The sequence below is a fragment of the Canis aureus genome, chromosome 24 (assembly GCF_053574225.1).
Source record: "Canis aureus isolate CA01 chromosome 24, VMU_Caureus_v.1.0, whole genome shotgun sequence".
Classification (NCBI taxonomy): Eukaryota; Metazoa; Chordata; class Mammalia; order Carnivora; family Canidae; genus Canis; species Canis aureus.
In genome coordinates this window covers 28,033,339-28,049,734 of record NC_135634.1, presented here as the reverse complement: position 1 = coordinate 28,049,734, position 16,396 = coordinate 28,033,339, and the positions used below count along the sequence as shown (strand labels likewise).

General features: G+C 49.6%; 1 protein-coding gene across 1 annotated transcript in view; it reads right to left on the bottom strand.

Annotated features, from left to right (window-relative positions):
• The window catches only part of XKR6 (XK related 6), a 317,023-nt gene that overhangs the window by 19,977 nt on the left and 280,650 nt on the right, over positions 1-16,396 (bottom strand). The window contains exon 2 of the mRNA XM_077868639.1: positions 13,748-13,944. Coding sequence (XP_077724765.1) covers positions 13,748-13,944 — 197 coding nt within the window. The remainder of the gene's footprint in view (positions 1-13,747; positions 13,945-16,396) is intronic.

The window sequence follows — 16,396 nt, the reverse complement described above, 5'->3', positions numbered from 1 at the left end:
GGCGTGCTGTTAGAGCTGCTGTAAGGCACAGGACAGCCCCCCAACACACAGCAAAGAATTATTTGGTCCCAGACATAGTGCTGATGAGGCTAAGAAGCCCTGTGATTGAGTATTCCTATTTCCTCAATATTCTCAGTAAGTCAAAAGCCAAACTGGGAACCTGGGTATTTCTGATAGCTGGAGATTGAAGCTTTCTAAAGAGTTCTCTCTGAGAAGTGACTATGCTGGAAGAGGCCCATGGGGTACAGACATAGTGCAACATTGGGAGAGGCTATGAGAACAGCATTTTTAAAGTCTGTTATCTGTATAATGAGTCTCTTCTGAGCGCCACACCAGGGGCTCACGGCCACTCTGGGAACCAGCGGATAACAAGAAGGTAGCACCGCTCTCCTTGAGGAGCATCAAGGTCGAGCACTGATATGTAAAGAACCCAGCAGAGGAAAGCTAAAGCTAGCCCTCTGTTTGCTTGTCTCCTAAGACACTGTCAGCACTATCAAAATACTATCTTCACAGCCAGCTGGAGAAAGACAAACTTTACCGATTCTAGAACAAATGTCAGCCACTCAGCTAGCATGGTTCAGGCCTCACAGATGCCTGGATCCTGGCTGGCCTGGAGCACACGGTGGGGAAGACCATCTGCTGTCACTGGAAAGTTCCAGTAAATCCCTTCTCCTTGAGGAGCTCATGGCCAACTAGGCTCAATGCCCTGATGTTGCCAGAGTGAGTGCATTTTAACCCAGGTCGTGAAGTGCCCTGGGAAGGACACACGCCTTGGTATAAACAGATCTGCCTTTATTTTACTGTTTTTGGAACCATGGGTAAAAATGTGGATTTGGAGTATTTAATGAATTATGAGTATAAAACATATAGGCACAAATTTGATATATATATACATACTATACACTATATTCATATATCTATATATAGTGTGTATATCCGTATATCTATAGAGAGAAAGAATACACACACAAACACACACACACACACATTGTATATAAACATATTGAATACACATTGTGTATCCCATACTACCAAAGATGCGTCCTCATGATGGTCATGTCAAACAATCCTGAGCCTCAGGACACATGTAAAAGTGCTCTGGAAATTGTAAAAGGCTTCACATGCATTAGCTCTTCTTAAGTTTTAATTTTACTGATATTGAAATGACTAAGCAGTCAAGTCAGAGAGAGTAAAAAGCTTCAGCCTGGAGGGGGAATGGCTTTGAGAGATGGCTCCACTCAGCTTCTCGGTGCTGCTCTTCCTATTTGGAGTTTATAAAATCTAGACTTCAAATTTTTGAATTTTGCCATGGGATGTCAAGGGTGTGTTCCTGGCATATTACAGGATGAGATCAGACCTCTCGAGCCAAAGGCAAAGTTCATCTGCAGCCTCCCCGTCCTTCCCAAGCCCCATCAGAGACATGATGGTGCGGGGCCTGCAGGCTTGGTGTAGGAGGGGACTTGGAACATTATAGTCATTTAGAAGCCGATAAAATATTTTTTTAAAAAAAGATGTGTTTATTTATTTGAGAGACAGAATGTGTGAGAGGGAGGGGCAGAAGGAGAGGGAGAGAGAATCTCAAGCAGACTCTGCACTGAGATCATGACCTGGGCCAAAACCAAGAGTCGGATGCTCACCCGACTGCACCACCCAGGCACTCCAAGCTGATACAATCTTTTTAAAAGGCTGGCAGTCTGAGTGCATCCTGTCTCCCATGGTGTGGGATATGATATGGTTGTCAAAACCCTAGAAACTCTTATCAGCCAAAATTGTCTTGGATTCCTTTACGTGGGGCCACTGTGGCCCTGAGGATGACTGACCCTGAGTAACTAGAACTTCACTGTGGGCGTTCTGGCCTCACGGCCTCCACTCAGCGCTCAACAGTGCTAGCTGTGTTTCCAGAGCTGGGACAGAAGCTCAGGAAAGGCAAGGGGCACAGGGTGGCTCTCGCATACCCTTTCGTTCTGCGGCAGCTCAGGTGAGCGGTTTGGCCGAGGGAAGCAGGGCTGCTGAGCAGGTGAGGATGGTGGGTGCCTGGGTGGGCCTGACTCAGGGGTGGTCCTGGCCCCTTAGCTCAAATTCTCTGTGGCCAGCGGCCCTGGATGAGAAAAGCCTTCCAGGGAAAATGACGTGGTGCCACCAGAGCCTCGCTGAGGACGGCAGCACCGTGTGCCTTCCGTGCCAGGCGGTAGAAATACTCGCCACCGTTGTCAGACTGCCCCCTTTGTGCCGAGGACAAACACGTTTTACTTACTCCTGACAAACCCCCTCTGAGGCAGGAGTTATTAGCTGTGGTGCACAAATGACGAGCCGCGAGGCTCAGAGGAGGCGAAGGCCGCGTTGGAGAGGATGCAGCTCCTCCGTGCACAGCAGTTGTGTAAAGCCAGGCCTGGTGATTTGCTAATATAGAAAATAAAATATTTATTTTGTTTGTTGTTAGCCACCATGCAAAACAGGACGCAGTGACTTTTCTTTCAGGTGACAGTCTCAGGAGCCCAGCAGGCGGACAAGCAGAAGAGGACTCAGAGGGCTGGGCTGTGAAAATAAGGGGAATGAGAGGGCCCCCATGTGGTCACGGGGTGGGGGGCAGATTTTCCAGCCGGCAGGCCCCTCAGCTCCGGGGCCTGGAAGCCTAGAATGCACTAGAAGGCCTAGGATTCATCGAGGACTCAGCTCTCCGCTGGTCAGCGTCCAGCCAACACTTACCTCGGGTTGGCTGGCCCTCGAGGGAAAGCCACCCTAGAACTCCTCGGGATGTCCCGACCGGCGTTGCACTCCAGCTGGGTCCAGAATTGAATGAGTCCCTGGGGGCAAATTCTACAGATGAACAAGTTGAGGCTCAAACAAGATGTTTCGCCCATAACCACGCTGGACGTGGAACAGCTGAGGGGGATAGGGAACCACCCCAGGGGGGTTTCCTTCTTGAGGTCTCTGCCATTTTGCCCTCCTCCCCAGTGGTGAGACATGTGTGACACAGGAAGGCATTGTTTGTGACACTCGTGGGCTTGGAAATCTTGGAAATCTAAATCCTTGGAAATCCAAATCCTTGGAAATCTAAAGGAAGAGAAAAGATCTATTGAAGAGCATTTCACTGTAGTCTGTCCTGGATGGAGCTAAAAGTTCCCACGAGGCCCAGAGTTCAAGATTGTCTCTAATGTGAATGTCAAGCTAACTAAAGCCACTGCCCCAATTTCACTGAGATTTCCCCCTCTTTTCTCTTCCTTAGAGTCACAGGCTACCAGGACTGAAAGGGTCTTCAGGATTCCCTCCTGCCTTCACTCATAGTAGCCAGGCCCAGAGAAGATGAGATTGCAGGGATCTGCCCCAGAATCCGGCACGGCATTCTAGCACAGTGGACTCCCAACCCAGTGCTCCTTCTGCCAGCCTTTGCCCTCTGCATGGAATTTGGGGGAAGACCTCACAGGGGAGCAACTCTAAGAGGGGCAAAGTATCTTGTGTGGAAATGGAAATGTTCTCAGATGAACTGTAGTAGTGGTAACAACCCTGGGAATATACTAAAGTCAATGACTTGTACACTTCAAGTGGGTGAATTGAATGGTATGTAAATTGTATCTTAATAAAGCTCTTTAAATAAAAAACAAAACTAAAACTAAACAAAGCAGCAGCTCTGCTGGCAAGACCTCCAGGCCAGGCGAACCTATAGAAGCAGCCGAGGGACACATCTCAGCCTCCTTGCTACTACTCAGACACCAGAGGGCTCTCTTAGCTCAAGGCCTTGCCCTTGGCTGTTCTCTCATCCTGGCACACTTGCTTCCAAAATTGGCAGGGCTGGCTCCCTCCCATCCTCACATCTTTGCTCAGAAGTCACCTTGTCCAGGCAACCTTTCCCAGCTGCCTTACTGAAAACTCTGTTCTCCTGTCACCTCTCTTTCCAGATTCACCAGTCTCCTGAGTGCCTGTAATTTGCTAACATAGAAAATAAAATATTTGTTTTGTTTGTTATTTGCCTCTCCCTCAAGAAATGTAAGCTCTGTGAGGGCAGGGCTTTCTCTCTGTTTTGCTTATGGCTACATCGGGCCCCAGCTCCTAGAACCGTGCTTGGCACATTGCAGGTGCTTAATGACTAGTTGCTGAGTGAGTGAATACGTGGCCCAAATACAGTTTCTGCTCACTGCTTACTTCTGAATTTGCAGCCCCTCAGAACCTTCCCCCACAAGGTGGTACTGGATAGCCTGTGTGAGCTCAGGAAGCCTGCCCAGTGTCCCTCGTTGTTCGGGCACTTCACACACAAACATTTCCAGGTGGCCAATTGCTGTTTCATTGATGGCAGGTAACTCTAATAAAATCGATTTAGTTTGCCTTTCTCATATTTGTCCTGCTGCTTTAAGAAGTCTCCTTTGTCTGAACATCATTTTCTGTCACGCTTAAAGATTTGAATTCGTGAAGAGGCTGGATCTCACGTGGAGCATTCCTACTGCAATTTTAAAAAGAGAAAAGAACTCTGCCTCTCTTTTTCTCTTGGCCAGCTGTTAGGGGCAATCTCAGCCAGGCCTCGGTTCAAGCAGAAACATGCACTGGAAGCATTGAGGTGTCTGCTTAAAATCTGTGCAAATTCTGTTTAAAAGTGTAAGGCCTTAAAGAGCTGTCGAACAAGGAGCCGTCGGTAGCTGAAGCTGAAGGTGCCTGGTCAGGGGACCCTGTGTGCAGACACCAAGTATGCATCGCATAGGAGAGAAGGAGGGTGTCTCCTCAGAGCTGGAGGGAGAGTGGGGAAGCACCCACCACTCCCACCACTGTGGGGGAAACCGGAGAGGCCGAGTTTGTGTTCGGGCCCAGATGGTGGTCACGTCCATGCAACTCTCTTTCTTTCAGTGAAGATACAGGGCAGCCGGAGAAGGTAGTGAACAGGAGATTACACATCTTTTCCTTTCTTTATCTGCTCCTGGCTCAGCCACAGACAAGTGACAAGCAGCCTGGGAATTGACATCAAAGGCTGGAAGACTTCTGTGCCAACTTGGTGGGAAACCCTGGGGTAGCTCTTGGAGATGAGCAACTCCAGCCCAGAACAGGAATTGAGCTATGGAAAAGGGTTCTCTCCACTGGTAAGGGCTGGGGGGCACAGAGGCTCCTATGACTCTGGACAAGGTGCTTTATTATCTGATGTTGTTTGATGCAATGGATCAATTGGGTTTTGTTTTGTTTTTTTAAAGATTTTTTGTTTAATTGAGAGGGAGAGCGCATGAGCACAAGCAGGGTGGGGCAGAGGGAGAGGGAGAAAGAATCTGAAGCTGATTCTGCACTGAGCTTGGAGCCCGACATGGGGCCCAATCCCATAATCCTGAAATCATGATCTGAGCCGAAACCAAAAGTCAGATTCTCAACCCAGTGTACCACCCAAGTGTCCCTGGATCGATTGTTTTAGTAACAAGTTTTACTTCTTGGTAACGAGAAAACTGAGTGGGAAATTCATTAGCTCTGGTGTAGAGCACAGATTTAAAATCTTCAGACCAGATTACCATCACTTTCTTGTGGTACCTTCACCTTTTAACCTTTTAACCTTAATGATTGAAGAATTAACTTTTGTGTTCCAGACATTGAGAGTGACAGCTAATGTCCCCATGAGCAGGACTGGAAAGATACCAGAATGCATTTTTTTACATAAGAAGAAAGGAATCTCCCAAGAAGAGGGACAGGGAAGTCCTCCATTGTGTGTGGGGGTGGTGGGGGTGGTGGGTTAGCCTGTTTAAGCCACCCAACAGATAAGAAGCAGCCCTCTGGGCCTTCCCTTCTTCTGAGAGCCCCACCTAGGAGGCTTGGCCCCTCACACGAAGGGAGAGCTGACCACAGAGACTGGCAAACTGACGCTGGAGAAGGTTCCTCCGGGATGCATACCGTCCTTCCTAGGGAAAGGAAGAAGCGCTCTGGGGGCTGGCAGCTGAAGACAAAGGCATAGACAGTTTAGCTCAGAAGGAGCAGAGAAATGTGAATGAACACTTGCCTTTGTGAATTGCTTGGATGCTGTCCGGGTTCTTGCTAGAAAAAGCAGTAAACGTGAAGCTGAAGTATAAGTCACCGAAAGGGCTTTGATGTAAGCAGAGTCAGCAAGTGAAGTTAAGAAAGAAGATTATTAGGAAGGTCAACACCAAAGAGATAGGAAGCAAAGGCCCTAATTAGATCCTAGAACTTGGCTGTTGTTTAAAAGAACACCAGTGTCTGAAGGTAGGGTTTAATATTTTCTCATGCCTCCTTGCCTTAGTAAAGATGCTTGTTTTTCCTAACTTTGGTTACTGATGGCTAGGTGGAGGGTAGGAAGAACCACCTGGGCGAGGCTTGGTATTTGAACTACATCCTGTAGATGCCATGCTGCCATCCCAACTGCAGGCCCAGTGCGGCAGGAAGGGGAGGCTTTTCTGAGAGCCTTCCTTGCTGTGTGACCTTGGGCAACTTACTTACCTCTCTGCGCTTCAGCTTCCCATATGTTAAACAAGGAGGGTGGATTAGGTGGCCTAGTCAACCTCTTCAGTTCTAAAGATCGCATTGCTCTAAATCCCTTTAGACACTGAAGTCGTGAGGTTCAAGTTTTTTGATACCAGAGGTGCCTTTCTGTGTACCCTCTGCCAGCATCTGGCTGACCACCACTCACAGGGGTCCTGCAGCACCTGTAAAGTTTTGCACAGTGGAGTGTCACCCATGAGAACAGAGCAGATCTGTTTTTGATCCTCTCTGAGAGAAGCGCTTGCCCTAAGGAGAAGCGGATCCCCTGTGGGTGCCAGCTGGCGCTGTTTTATGCATGGCGGTGGCTCTGCCTTCAAGTTCCAGCTCCAGCCCTGGAGCTTCTGGTCCCATCCAGGGACTTCCTAGAGGATTGAGGGGGACACATATGGCTCAGAGGGTATCTCAGGATGCCTGGGGTTTTCTCTGAGGATTCCCAGAGGGACCTAAGAAGACAGAAGGAACATGCACTGTATGGAAATGAGGGACACTGGGTTTTAATATCAAATCTCTCACTGATTGGGTAAGCCACCCACGTGTGTCTAGCCAAGCTCTCTTGGTCTCCAGGGTCAGAATAGAAACTAACCCCAAGGAAAGGCCAGCTAAAGGGCTACGTGTATTTATCACTAATAGGCATTTGAGGGAGCTGGAAGGGTCCTGCGTCTCAGGCTCATTCCCTCACCCCTTGGTCAGCCAAGCTTAGCTCTACAGTACGACAGCAAGTCTCTGTGCATGCTTAGCAGAGGTGGCTTACACAAAAGGCTCTGGAACACTAAGAATATTTTCAAAAAGCCAAGCCCTGGGCAGAGATTTCAGGGGCAAGAGGCAGAAGCATCATCTTCTGACCTTGTCAGCATAATTGCATCTAAGATACAGAAACACTACACACACATGCATACACACACACACACACACATGCATGCACATGTGCACACACACATGCTGGAGCTGATGGATCCACAGTGCATATCAACCTCTGCTCCCTCCCCACATCAGTAACCACTTCCTGCAGAACCCCCAAAAGTCTGTCTCTTCAAGTGTCAGACACAGCCATCCTTGCTAAGGACCCAGGCATTGGGGCCCAACTACCTCGGCAAAGATCCCATCTGTATCACTTAGAAGCCTGTGGCTGCCTCGTGCTGTTATTTAAAGTCTCTGGAGCTCAGTTCCTTCATCTATAAAATGGGAACAATAGAAAGTATCTACTCATTGGGCTGCTATGGGACCTTAATGGGTTAATCCATGTAAACCTCTTAAACTAGTCTCTGGCACGCAGCTGAGCTCCCCAAAAATATTCAACTAGCACTCATCACCGCCGCTGCCCCCTACACTTGCCACAATGCACCTTATGGTCTCACCGCCCATGACCACTCACTCCCTGTCTGATCTTTGCTCCCCCAGGCCTCTGTCTCTTGGCACTTACCATCCCCCTGTCCACAAGAGCCACCCAAAATTCTTTCAGGCCAGCTCCTATTCATCCATCAAGATCCAGACCAAATGTTACAGCTTCTGTCATGCTCTCAGACGCAGTTATATATCCCTCCTCTGTACATACGCCTAACAGAATTTAAAATGTGCTGCACCAGCCATAAACTCCTGAAGGACAGATGTCTTCACAAGCCCATTTCCAACACAGCACCTGGCCCATGGCAGGTACCTGACAAATGGTGGTGGTGTGATGCCAGGGGAAAGTGGTCATCTGAGCCCTATGTGAAGGATAACTCCTCAGTGTGGGCTTACCTGAAAAAGGCAGACTCAGGAGCCATGTGGGTGCAAGGGGCCCACCCCCATGCCCCCTGTCAATGTTCATGTGGAAGCATCAGAAAAACCCAGAAGGAAGGAAAAGTGACAGAGTTGCTAATTCTTGATCTATTCTCCCAAACCTATTCCCCCAGAGAGCCTCTCCCATCTCAACACACCCAGTTAGAAACCACCAGCTCTCCCCTCTGTCACTGCCTATACCAGTTCTACTAAGTCTTACTGTTCGCTCTCCAGAATGGCCCTCAAATTTGTGCAGTTGGTGTTATTTCCCAAATGCTCTCTTATCCCATAATTTCATCCCTGGGATCTCTTAGCTCAGCTCTTCTTCTTTTCCTGAATAGCAGGGGATCTTCTTTAAATGCAGGTCTGATCCTAGAGCTTTCCTGTGTAACTCTTCCCATGGCACTTGGCGCCAACTCAAGCTCCTTGCAGGGCCCCTTGGACCCTGCCTGATCAGGCCCTCGACTTCCTCTCTATCCTCCCCTGACATCACTTTCCTCCCCCTCCCTACCAACCTCAGCTATGCGGGGTCCTTTCACTTTCTGGAACAAGCCAGGATTTTCCTACCTCAGGACCTTTGCACATGATGTTCCCTCTGCCTGGAAGACTATTTCTGCTCCTCCCACAGTTGGCTCCTTTTTCTTCATTTATACTCAGCTTAAATGTCAGCTCTCTAGAGAGGCTTTCTCTGACGCTCCTGCCCAAGGTAGGCTCTCTCTACCCCTCACCATATTATCTGTGGTCTCAACACCAGGTTTGTTTGCTCCAAAGCACTTAACATGTGTCATCAGCCTCATTGTTTTTGTTCTATCCGCTCAGAAAAATGGGAGATTCATGAGGGCATGGACCACATCTGTTATGTTCTCTGTTGCTCCTCAGCACATAGTATGGTGCCCAACTTAATGCATCTTTGTTGAATGGCAGATGGTATCAAGTGCCCAGCACATGCCAAGCAAAGTGCTATAGAAGTGTGTGTGCAGCTCACTGGACCTTCACAACAACTTCAAAATTCACCATTCACACTTTACAGATCAAAAAGCCCAGTTAGGAAATGAACTTGCCTCATGCCATAAAGTCAGTAAGCGGTAGAGTTGGAAGTGACACTGTGTCTCACTTTTCCTGCCATGCTGACTGCTTTCCAAGCCCTATCACTGCCTACAATACTGGCAAAGCTTTCAGCAGACACTGCCAGTGTCACCATCAGGGTGACATGTCAGAATAATAGGCTCCCTTTATATCTTTATTTTATTTTTGTTCAAACTTTCAAGACATCTGATTTAAGGAAGACCCTGCTGAGATGCTCAAATAACTCTAGCATAATATTTGTATGGTTGTTTATTATTATCATATTTTTCACTTACATCTGGTCTTATGAGGAAATTGAATACAATCTGTCTTGCAGGCTGAATACAGCACTCTTAGCCCAACAATATGTGAGGACCACAAGGTGGGGATGGGAAAGGCTGGGAGAGGTTGGCATTGGGCAAGATCAACCGAAAACTCACCTATTAAAGTGACAGAGGCAGTGACCTTCCTAACCATCTACTAGCATTAACAGTATAAGTGGACAGGTGTCATCAAAGCTCACCAAAGCAAGGCCAACTAGCCATGGATCCTGTCAGCACAACTTGTAGTCCAATTCAGAAAGCAGATCTACAATAAAAGCTCCACCGACAATGACAAAATGACCAGATGTTGCATCTGGCATGACATCAGTCATGTCATCAAATGCTCCTAACAGCTTTCTGTAGTAGGTACTTATATTACCCCACTTCAGAGAAAACTGAGGAAACAAATGGCTCAGTAACTCCCTAAAGGTCAAACAGCTGTCATATAGTAGGATGGGCGTCACCCCCATCTTTCTACACTGCCACTAGCCAAGCATTCCCATGGCTGCAAGACTCCACAACATCATGTCCCTCCCAGGTTTGCAGACTTTCTCTCCCCTCCTCTAGTTTCTAATAGTTAAACTGATTTTCTTTCATGTGTCTACATTTCATAAGCCTTTTATTGGAAAAGAGAAGGAAGGCATCTATTTCTAAACAAAATGGTCCAGGGATAAACAGACATTCTAGAAGTTAAGTAAGAGCGCAATCCACGCACCCTGCAGTCTGTGCCCAGTGAGGGCGAGGTTCCTTCCTTCCCCTCAATCCAGATACCGCTGTAGACCACATCATTGTCTTGAGAAACCACAGTCCAACAGTAAAGGCCACTGACCAGCAGTTCCCAAATGCATTTAACCATGGAAGCCTATTTAGAGAAACAGCTATTCCACCTGCCAAACAAATGTGGGAAAATGCTTCCCCGACCTCTGAATGAGCCACTGGCTCTAAAAGAGGGGTGTATGGGAGGAAGAGCCAGGGGAGATCTCCTACAGCAGACACCCCACAGCAGCATGACCCTTGCTATTTAAACTTTTCTCCCTGGGAGGAGGGCACCCAAGCAGCCCCTCGTCTCGGCCTTCCTGGGACTCAGCCCCACCAGCCTCCCACATCAAGAGGGCTCTTGGGGAGCAACACCTGCTTCCCCTTGAGTGTCCAGGGATTTCACATTCTGCTTCTCTATGTCTATAATCTGAGAAACGATCATAGAAAGGACAGGTTCATCAAGAAGACTGGGACACAGATGAGCTGCGCTGCCAAAGGGGGTGGCAGGGAGTCTCTCCCTAGGATCTCACCCACACCACTCACCGCCAGGCTCTGGAAATGACAAATGCACAGCCTTAGGTGCCCTTAGAGCTTGACAGCTTACAACGTGATCCACATTCATTATATTCTTGCATCTCCCCTATTAGGTATTAGCACCATCTTCCCCGTCATACCAAGCAGAAATGGAGGCCTTGTAAAGGTGAGGGACAATGTCTAAAATCACAGCAGGGCATAAGTGGCAACCAGATTCTTGCTCTGAGATGAATGTCCTCGTGGGAGCTCATCCTCACTATCACTCTGCCACCTGCCGCATCTATTTGGGGTGTCAGGATGTGGCCAAGAGTGCAAGAAGGATAACTTGGCTGCTCTGTTGATACACTGGGGTTGGGGAGAGACTTGAAACTGAAACAGCAACAGAGGTTTAGATGAGGGTCTCAGATAGCAACAGAGTCAGAAAAAGGAAGAGAAAGAGGCCTCCCCCAGCACCCCCCTCAAGCTGCCCCATGGAGCATATTGCCCTGGGCTGGGGAGCTGCAGCCTGGGGATCTGAGGGCAGCAGGTGTGGAAGCTTCAACAAGCCAACATGGTCACTGTACCCATCCCTGGGCACTCCCTCATGGCTTGCACAGCAAGGATGTGCATGTCAGACCCTGTGACACTGGTCTTGCCCCAGAATCAATCCCTGAGCGATTCTCTTGGTCGTGAAACAAATGGTGTGTTCTCTGAATGCTGCACACTTTTCTCTAACGTCCAGAGAAGCAGGGACTCCCAGGGCCTCAGCGTGGGCAGTCACACCAATTCATTGCCTGAGCAGATGGCCTGGCTCACGGGCACCCTGAAGACAGGGTTCCCACCTTCCCTCATTTTCCTGATGTCAGTGGCAGTGTGTGGGTATGTGAATGGGACTCTACCCAAGAGAAAGGACAGACCAGATGGACTATCAGCCCTGCCGTCCACAGTGTGGGTTCTTGCTTAGTGTCCTGATGCCCCAGTGGAGCTAGCTGTCTCTTTAGCTCTTCTCCAGAATAGGTCCCTGGTGCTGCAGACTAGGGCTGAGCCCGGGCTCCAACAGCTGATGCCCAGAGGTTGGGCGAGACTTCCTCTTGACAGTGGGCACTGCTCCTCAAAGTTCCCCTTTCCTTGCTCCTGGAGTGAAGGGTTGGCAGGACTGCAGTCAGTGTTCTGTGGGACTAGGGAAGCTGCCCTGAGGCCCCTTTTCCTTGAGGGCACTTCAAGCTGGGGCTGTCCTGGACTGGGGATGGGCAGGAGGATTCTGCTGGGAGCCCAGTTCCCATAGGGTGGGGAACTCTGTTGGCAGTGCAGCTGGGTTCGAGACTAGGTCCTTGGGCTCTAAATGTCAGGATCAAGTTCCCTGGCCTAAACCTTTGGTTGGCCTTTGAAGATTAAACAATATTTTTGCCTAAGTGACTAGTGGAATGGAGATTACAAAGGGCCAGCCAGTCTGGAAAAGATAAGGAGGCAAAGCTGTTCCATGAAGGCCAGAGCTTGGCTGTCCATGACAGACCACGTGGAGAGTGCTCTGCAGATGTTCATGTACATGGTATGCTGGAGTACCTAGAGAAGCTGTGGGGTCCAGAGGTGAGAACCCACAGGCCAGGAGTCCCCAAGGGTCAGGGATTGGTGGGGCATGGAGAGCTGCTCTCTTGCTACCCCAGATCATACAAGCTCATGCCCTCTGGAGTCAGGAACCCCTAGGCTGAGTCTCCTCAGCAACATCTCTGCTCAAATAATCCTAGTGACAAGAAACTCACTGTGTACTGAGACATCTTTCCATCACTGGATGGCTTCTGCTGTTTGAAATGTCTGCCACATGTTGAATCGATAACACTCTTTCTGCAGCTCCCTCCATCTCTTTGGGATGACCACCTTTCCTCCCTGACATCCCTTCAAATGTTGGGATTCATGCATCCCAAGCCTTCCTCAAACTAAACGTTTCCAGTGTCCCTGCATGATGCAATCTTCAGCCCCTCCTCATCCTAGGCTTTCCCCCCACTGCTGGAGCTCCAGTCCCACTGACATATGCTCAGAGATACAAGCATGGCATTTGCAGTCTGTCTGACCATTGGTGATCTGGTGTGAGACTCTGCCTTGACCCACAAAGTCTAACCTTAAAAGGGCTGCTCAGGCAACTAGGTGGCACCTAGAGACTTCCCACTGCTATGGAGCTCAGTGCTGTCTGACTGGGCTCTGGGGGCTTCTGGGGCTCCTTGGAGACCATCTGAGGCCATAGGGGGAATGAGGCAGGTGGGACCAGTGGATGAGTGCACCTGGCTCTAGACCCCCCACACCGATGTAACTAGAACAGAACTATTTGAGCATGTTTTTAAATGGGGCTGTTACATAAACTTGGGTTTGAAGCAAGAGCACCACAGCTTTAAAATGTCTAAAACTGCTGGCATTGCCTAACGTGATTTAGTCTTTTGTCACATGCCATCCCTAGGCCATCTCCCCCATCCCATGGATGTATAAACACCTCGGCTTAGGCTAGCACCAAAGGAAAGAGACCATTCCTCCTAGATTGGGAGACCCAGGGTGCTCTGTTCTTCTGTTCTCAGGGACACCTGAGCTCCTGGCTCTGCTCTGTTCACAACCTAGTGGTTGTGAGCAGGTGCAGTGGGCTTGCACACGGGTGTATGGGGAACATTTGGACCGCTCACAGGCTCTTGGTGTGGGCTGGGTCAGCATCACACAGGGGCCTGGGCATTCTGGGGACTTGAGGATCAGGTAGGACAATGGCCATAGGGTGTGCCAGGTACTGAGGGTGCAGGAGGTAGTCACCAAGTGGTCTCCAGATGGAGGACAGGGCCCTGTCCCAGCCCACGAGGTCATTTCCCCAGCCTCCTGTGGATGGGGGGAACACTCACAGGGCAGCGTCTCAGCGCTGTTCTTCTGGATCATTATGCAGAGCTGTAGCACCAGTTGGGGGGCGCTCTCCAGGAAGGTCTCAAGGAGGCGCAACATGTTGACGTCTGCATATTCGTACATCATAGCCCAGTAGAAACGTCGCTGGTGTTCCTTCTGCCGCTGGCTCTGAATCCCCAGGTACATGGTGCGGATATACCTGCAGAGAGAACAAGACAGAACACAGAGAGCGTGGGTAGGGGCAGGAAATGTGGAAGGATCATGCCATTCCCCAGAGCCAAGACCTGCCTATGACAATCTTCCCTCCTTCACTCCGAGGTTTTCCAGAATTTTGGACCAGGGTTTTTTGTTTTTGTTTTTTTCCTCAGCCCACAGACAAGGTGCTAAGGCTTTGGGCTAGAGGAGTTGGGGGCAGAAGGGAGGAAGGCCAGGAAGGGGGTCTTAGGCAAGTCCTCCCCATCCTGGCCTCAGGCTACTCATCTAAACAAATGAAAAATGAAAGAGTGGGACCAGATGATCTCCCAGGGCCTGCCAGTGAAGCATCACAGGTGAGCTCCGAGGACATGTGATCTTTCTCACATTCAGGATCCCAGGGGGAACATTCCAGCAGGATTTCATCTCTACCACACAGCCCTGCGGCAGGGGCTGTGATAGGTAGGGGCATGTGGTAGGTAGCCCTCTCTGGGGGAGGAAGCAGCATTTGTGAAGCTCCAACTAAGTACCACTGGTTGGCTGGCCATGTGGTGCCAGGGTCCCAATGGACAGGCAGGGGTAACTCTCATGTAGGACAGACAGGGAGCCGCTGGGCCATCGTGGCACCGGGTTCATAGCTGGAGAGTGGACTAGGAGCTTGCCCCAGGTTATTGGACACCAAAGTCTGAGCTCTACACTAGGGAAGCACAGAAGCTGCAACGGAGCATCTGAACGAGGGTGGCATAGGACACAGTCACTCTAATGTACTGACCCTGCTCCATTGCGGGGGACAAGGAGCAAAGAAGGTGGGTATAGGTGGAGGGCACGGGCTCTAGATTCAAATGCTGGCTCTGTCATTTGCTAATTGTGGGATCTTGGATGAATTACTACAACTCCGTGTCCTTATTGCCTTTCTTGAACATGGGGAAAAAGAAACAGCATCAGGGGGTTGGTGGGGAGATTACAGAGATAACATGTGTGGTGGATGCACATTCTGGGTTACCCATGGCTCACTGATACCTGAACTTTCGGAAGCTGTCTCTAAGCCACAGTCAAGGAGAGGATTAAAGGTACCATCTAAATCAGCCAGCAGCCTCTGGGGCCAGGATGAAAGCAAGGTTCAGGATCCAGTTAGGATCCAGAACATGAACCATACACCAAGGGCCACAGCCAACAGGACAGAACCACATGTATGACATGTATGACCTTGACTGTCCCCTGGGAATGCCTATCACTGTGCCCCCTAAAACACAAAGCCTGAATCACAGAGGTTGAGAGAGTAGGGTTGATATACTATGTAGTCCCTGCGGTCCTCAGGCACAGTTAGATGCCTACTTGGAGCTGCTAGGCAGTCCCTCTTCTCTGTCCCCAACACCAACCCCAGCCTGGTCCCTGCCATCACCTTCTTGCCTGAATTGAAGCAGAAGCCTCCTAGATGGTCTCCCAGGGTCCACTCTTGCCCCAGAACAACCCATTCTTCATAGAACAGTCGAGGTGCTCTTTGAAAGTCATAAATGCAATCACGCCCTCCCCCCTGCTCCTTTCAACCCTCTCACAGCTTCCCATAATGCTTTGAATAAGATCCAAACCCCTCCCATGGCTCACGGGACTGATCCTGCATGCCCCTTCAAGCCTACCTCCCACACTCTCCCTACTTCTTTCTTGTGTCTTCTCTGTCTCTTGAGGAGCACAGGAGCTTGTCCACTGTTCAACACCATCTCCCTAGTGCCTAGGGATGTAGAAGGAAGACTCCTGTCCTCCAAAGCTGAGGGGTCCTGGGGGTACAACACTGTGAAGGTAGCCCACACCCATGTTTGCAGCAAATTCATGAATAGCATCATAAACCAGTCCTTGAGAAAGGCTCTGTATCCCCCCACCCCAGAGCAATGAGAGGAGTGGGGAGGTGCCCAAGACCTTTATCAATGTTACAGAAGCTCATGCTTTAGAAGTAAAGATGCAAAAGCATGCACTTATAAAATAGCTTAAAACTGTAAAGAGATGCTCCTCTCCAATTCCAAAATGGCGGGCTTCTCTCCAGAGCACTAAGCATGTCCTGGACCCATCAATGAACAAGCACAAGGGTCTCCTAGACTGTGCACCAAGACACAGAGCAGCCTACTACACCACTGGTGTACTTACAATAAACACACTGGCAACAAGGACACCCATTTCACACCAGATGAATAACACTGAGTCTGTCTCTCTGGATCTCTAAGAGACTTTGCATGACACTATCTCTGAAGAGATCCACCCGGGGAAGCTGGGATGGACATCTCATTTCCCTCCATATGCCTTCTCTGCAAAGAGCAGAGCAATGGTCCTGCTGAAAACTAAAGGGGGAAAGATTGGGGGCAAGCACCAAGGGCAGGGCGGCTCTGCATGGGGGCTGGTGTTGTGGAGGCAGGTGCATCAGGTCAGCCCCCTGTTGGATGCCTCATCTGGTCATTGTCGTTTAACTA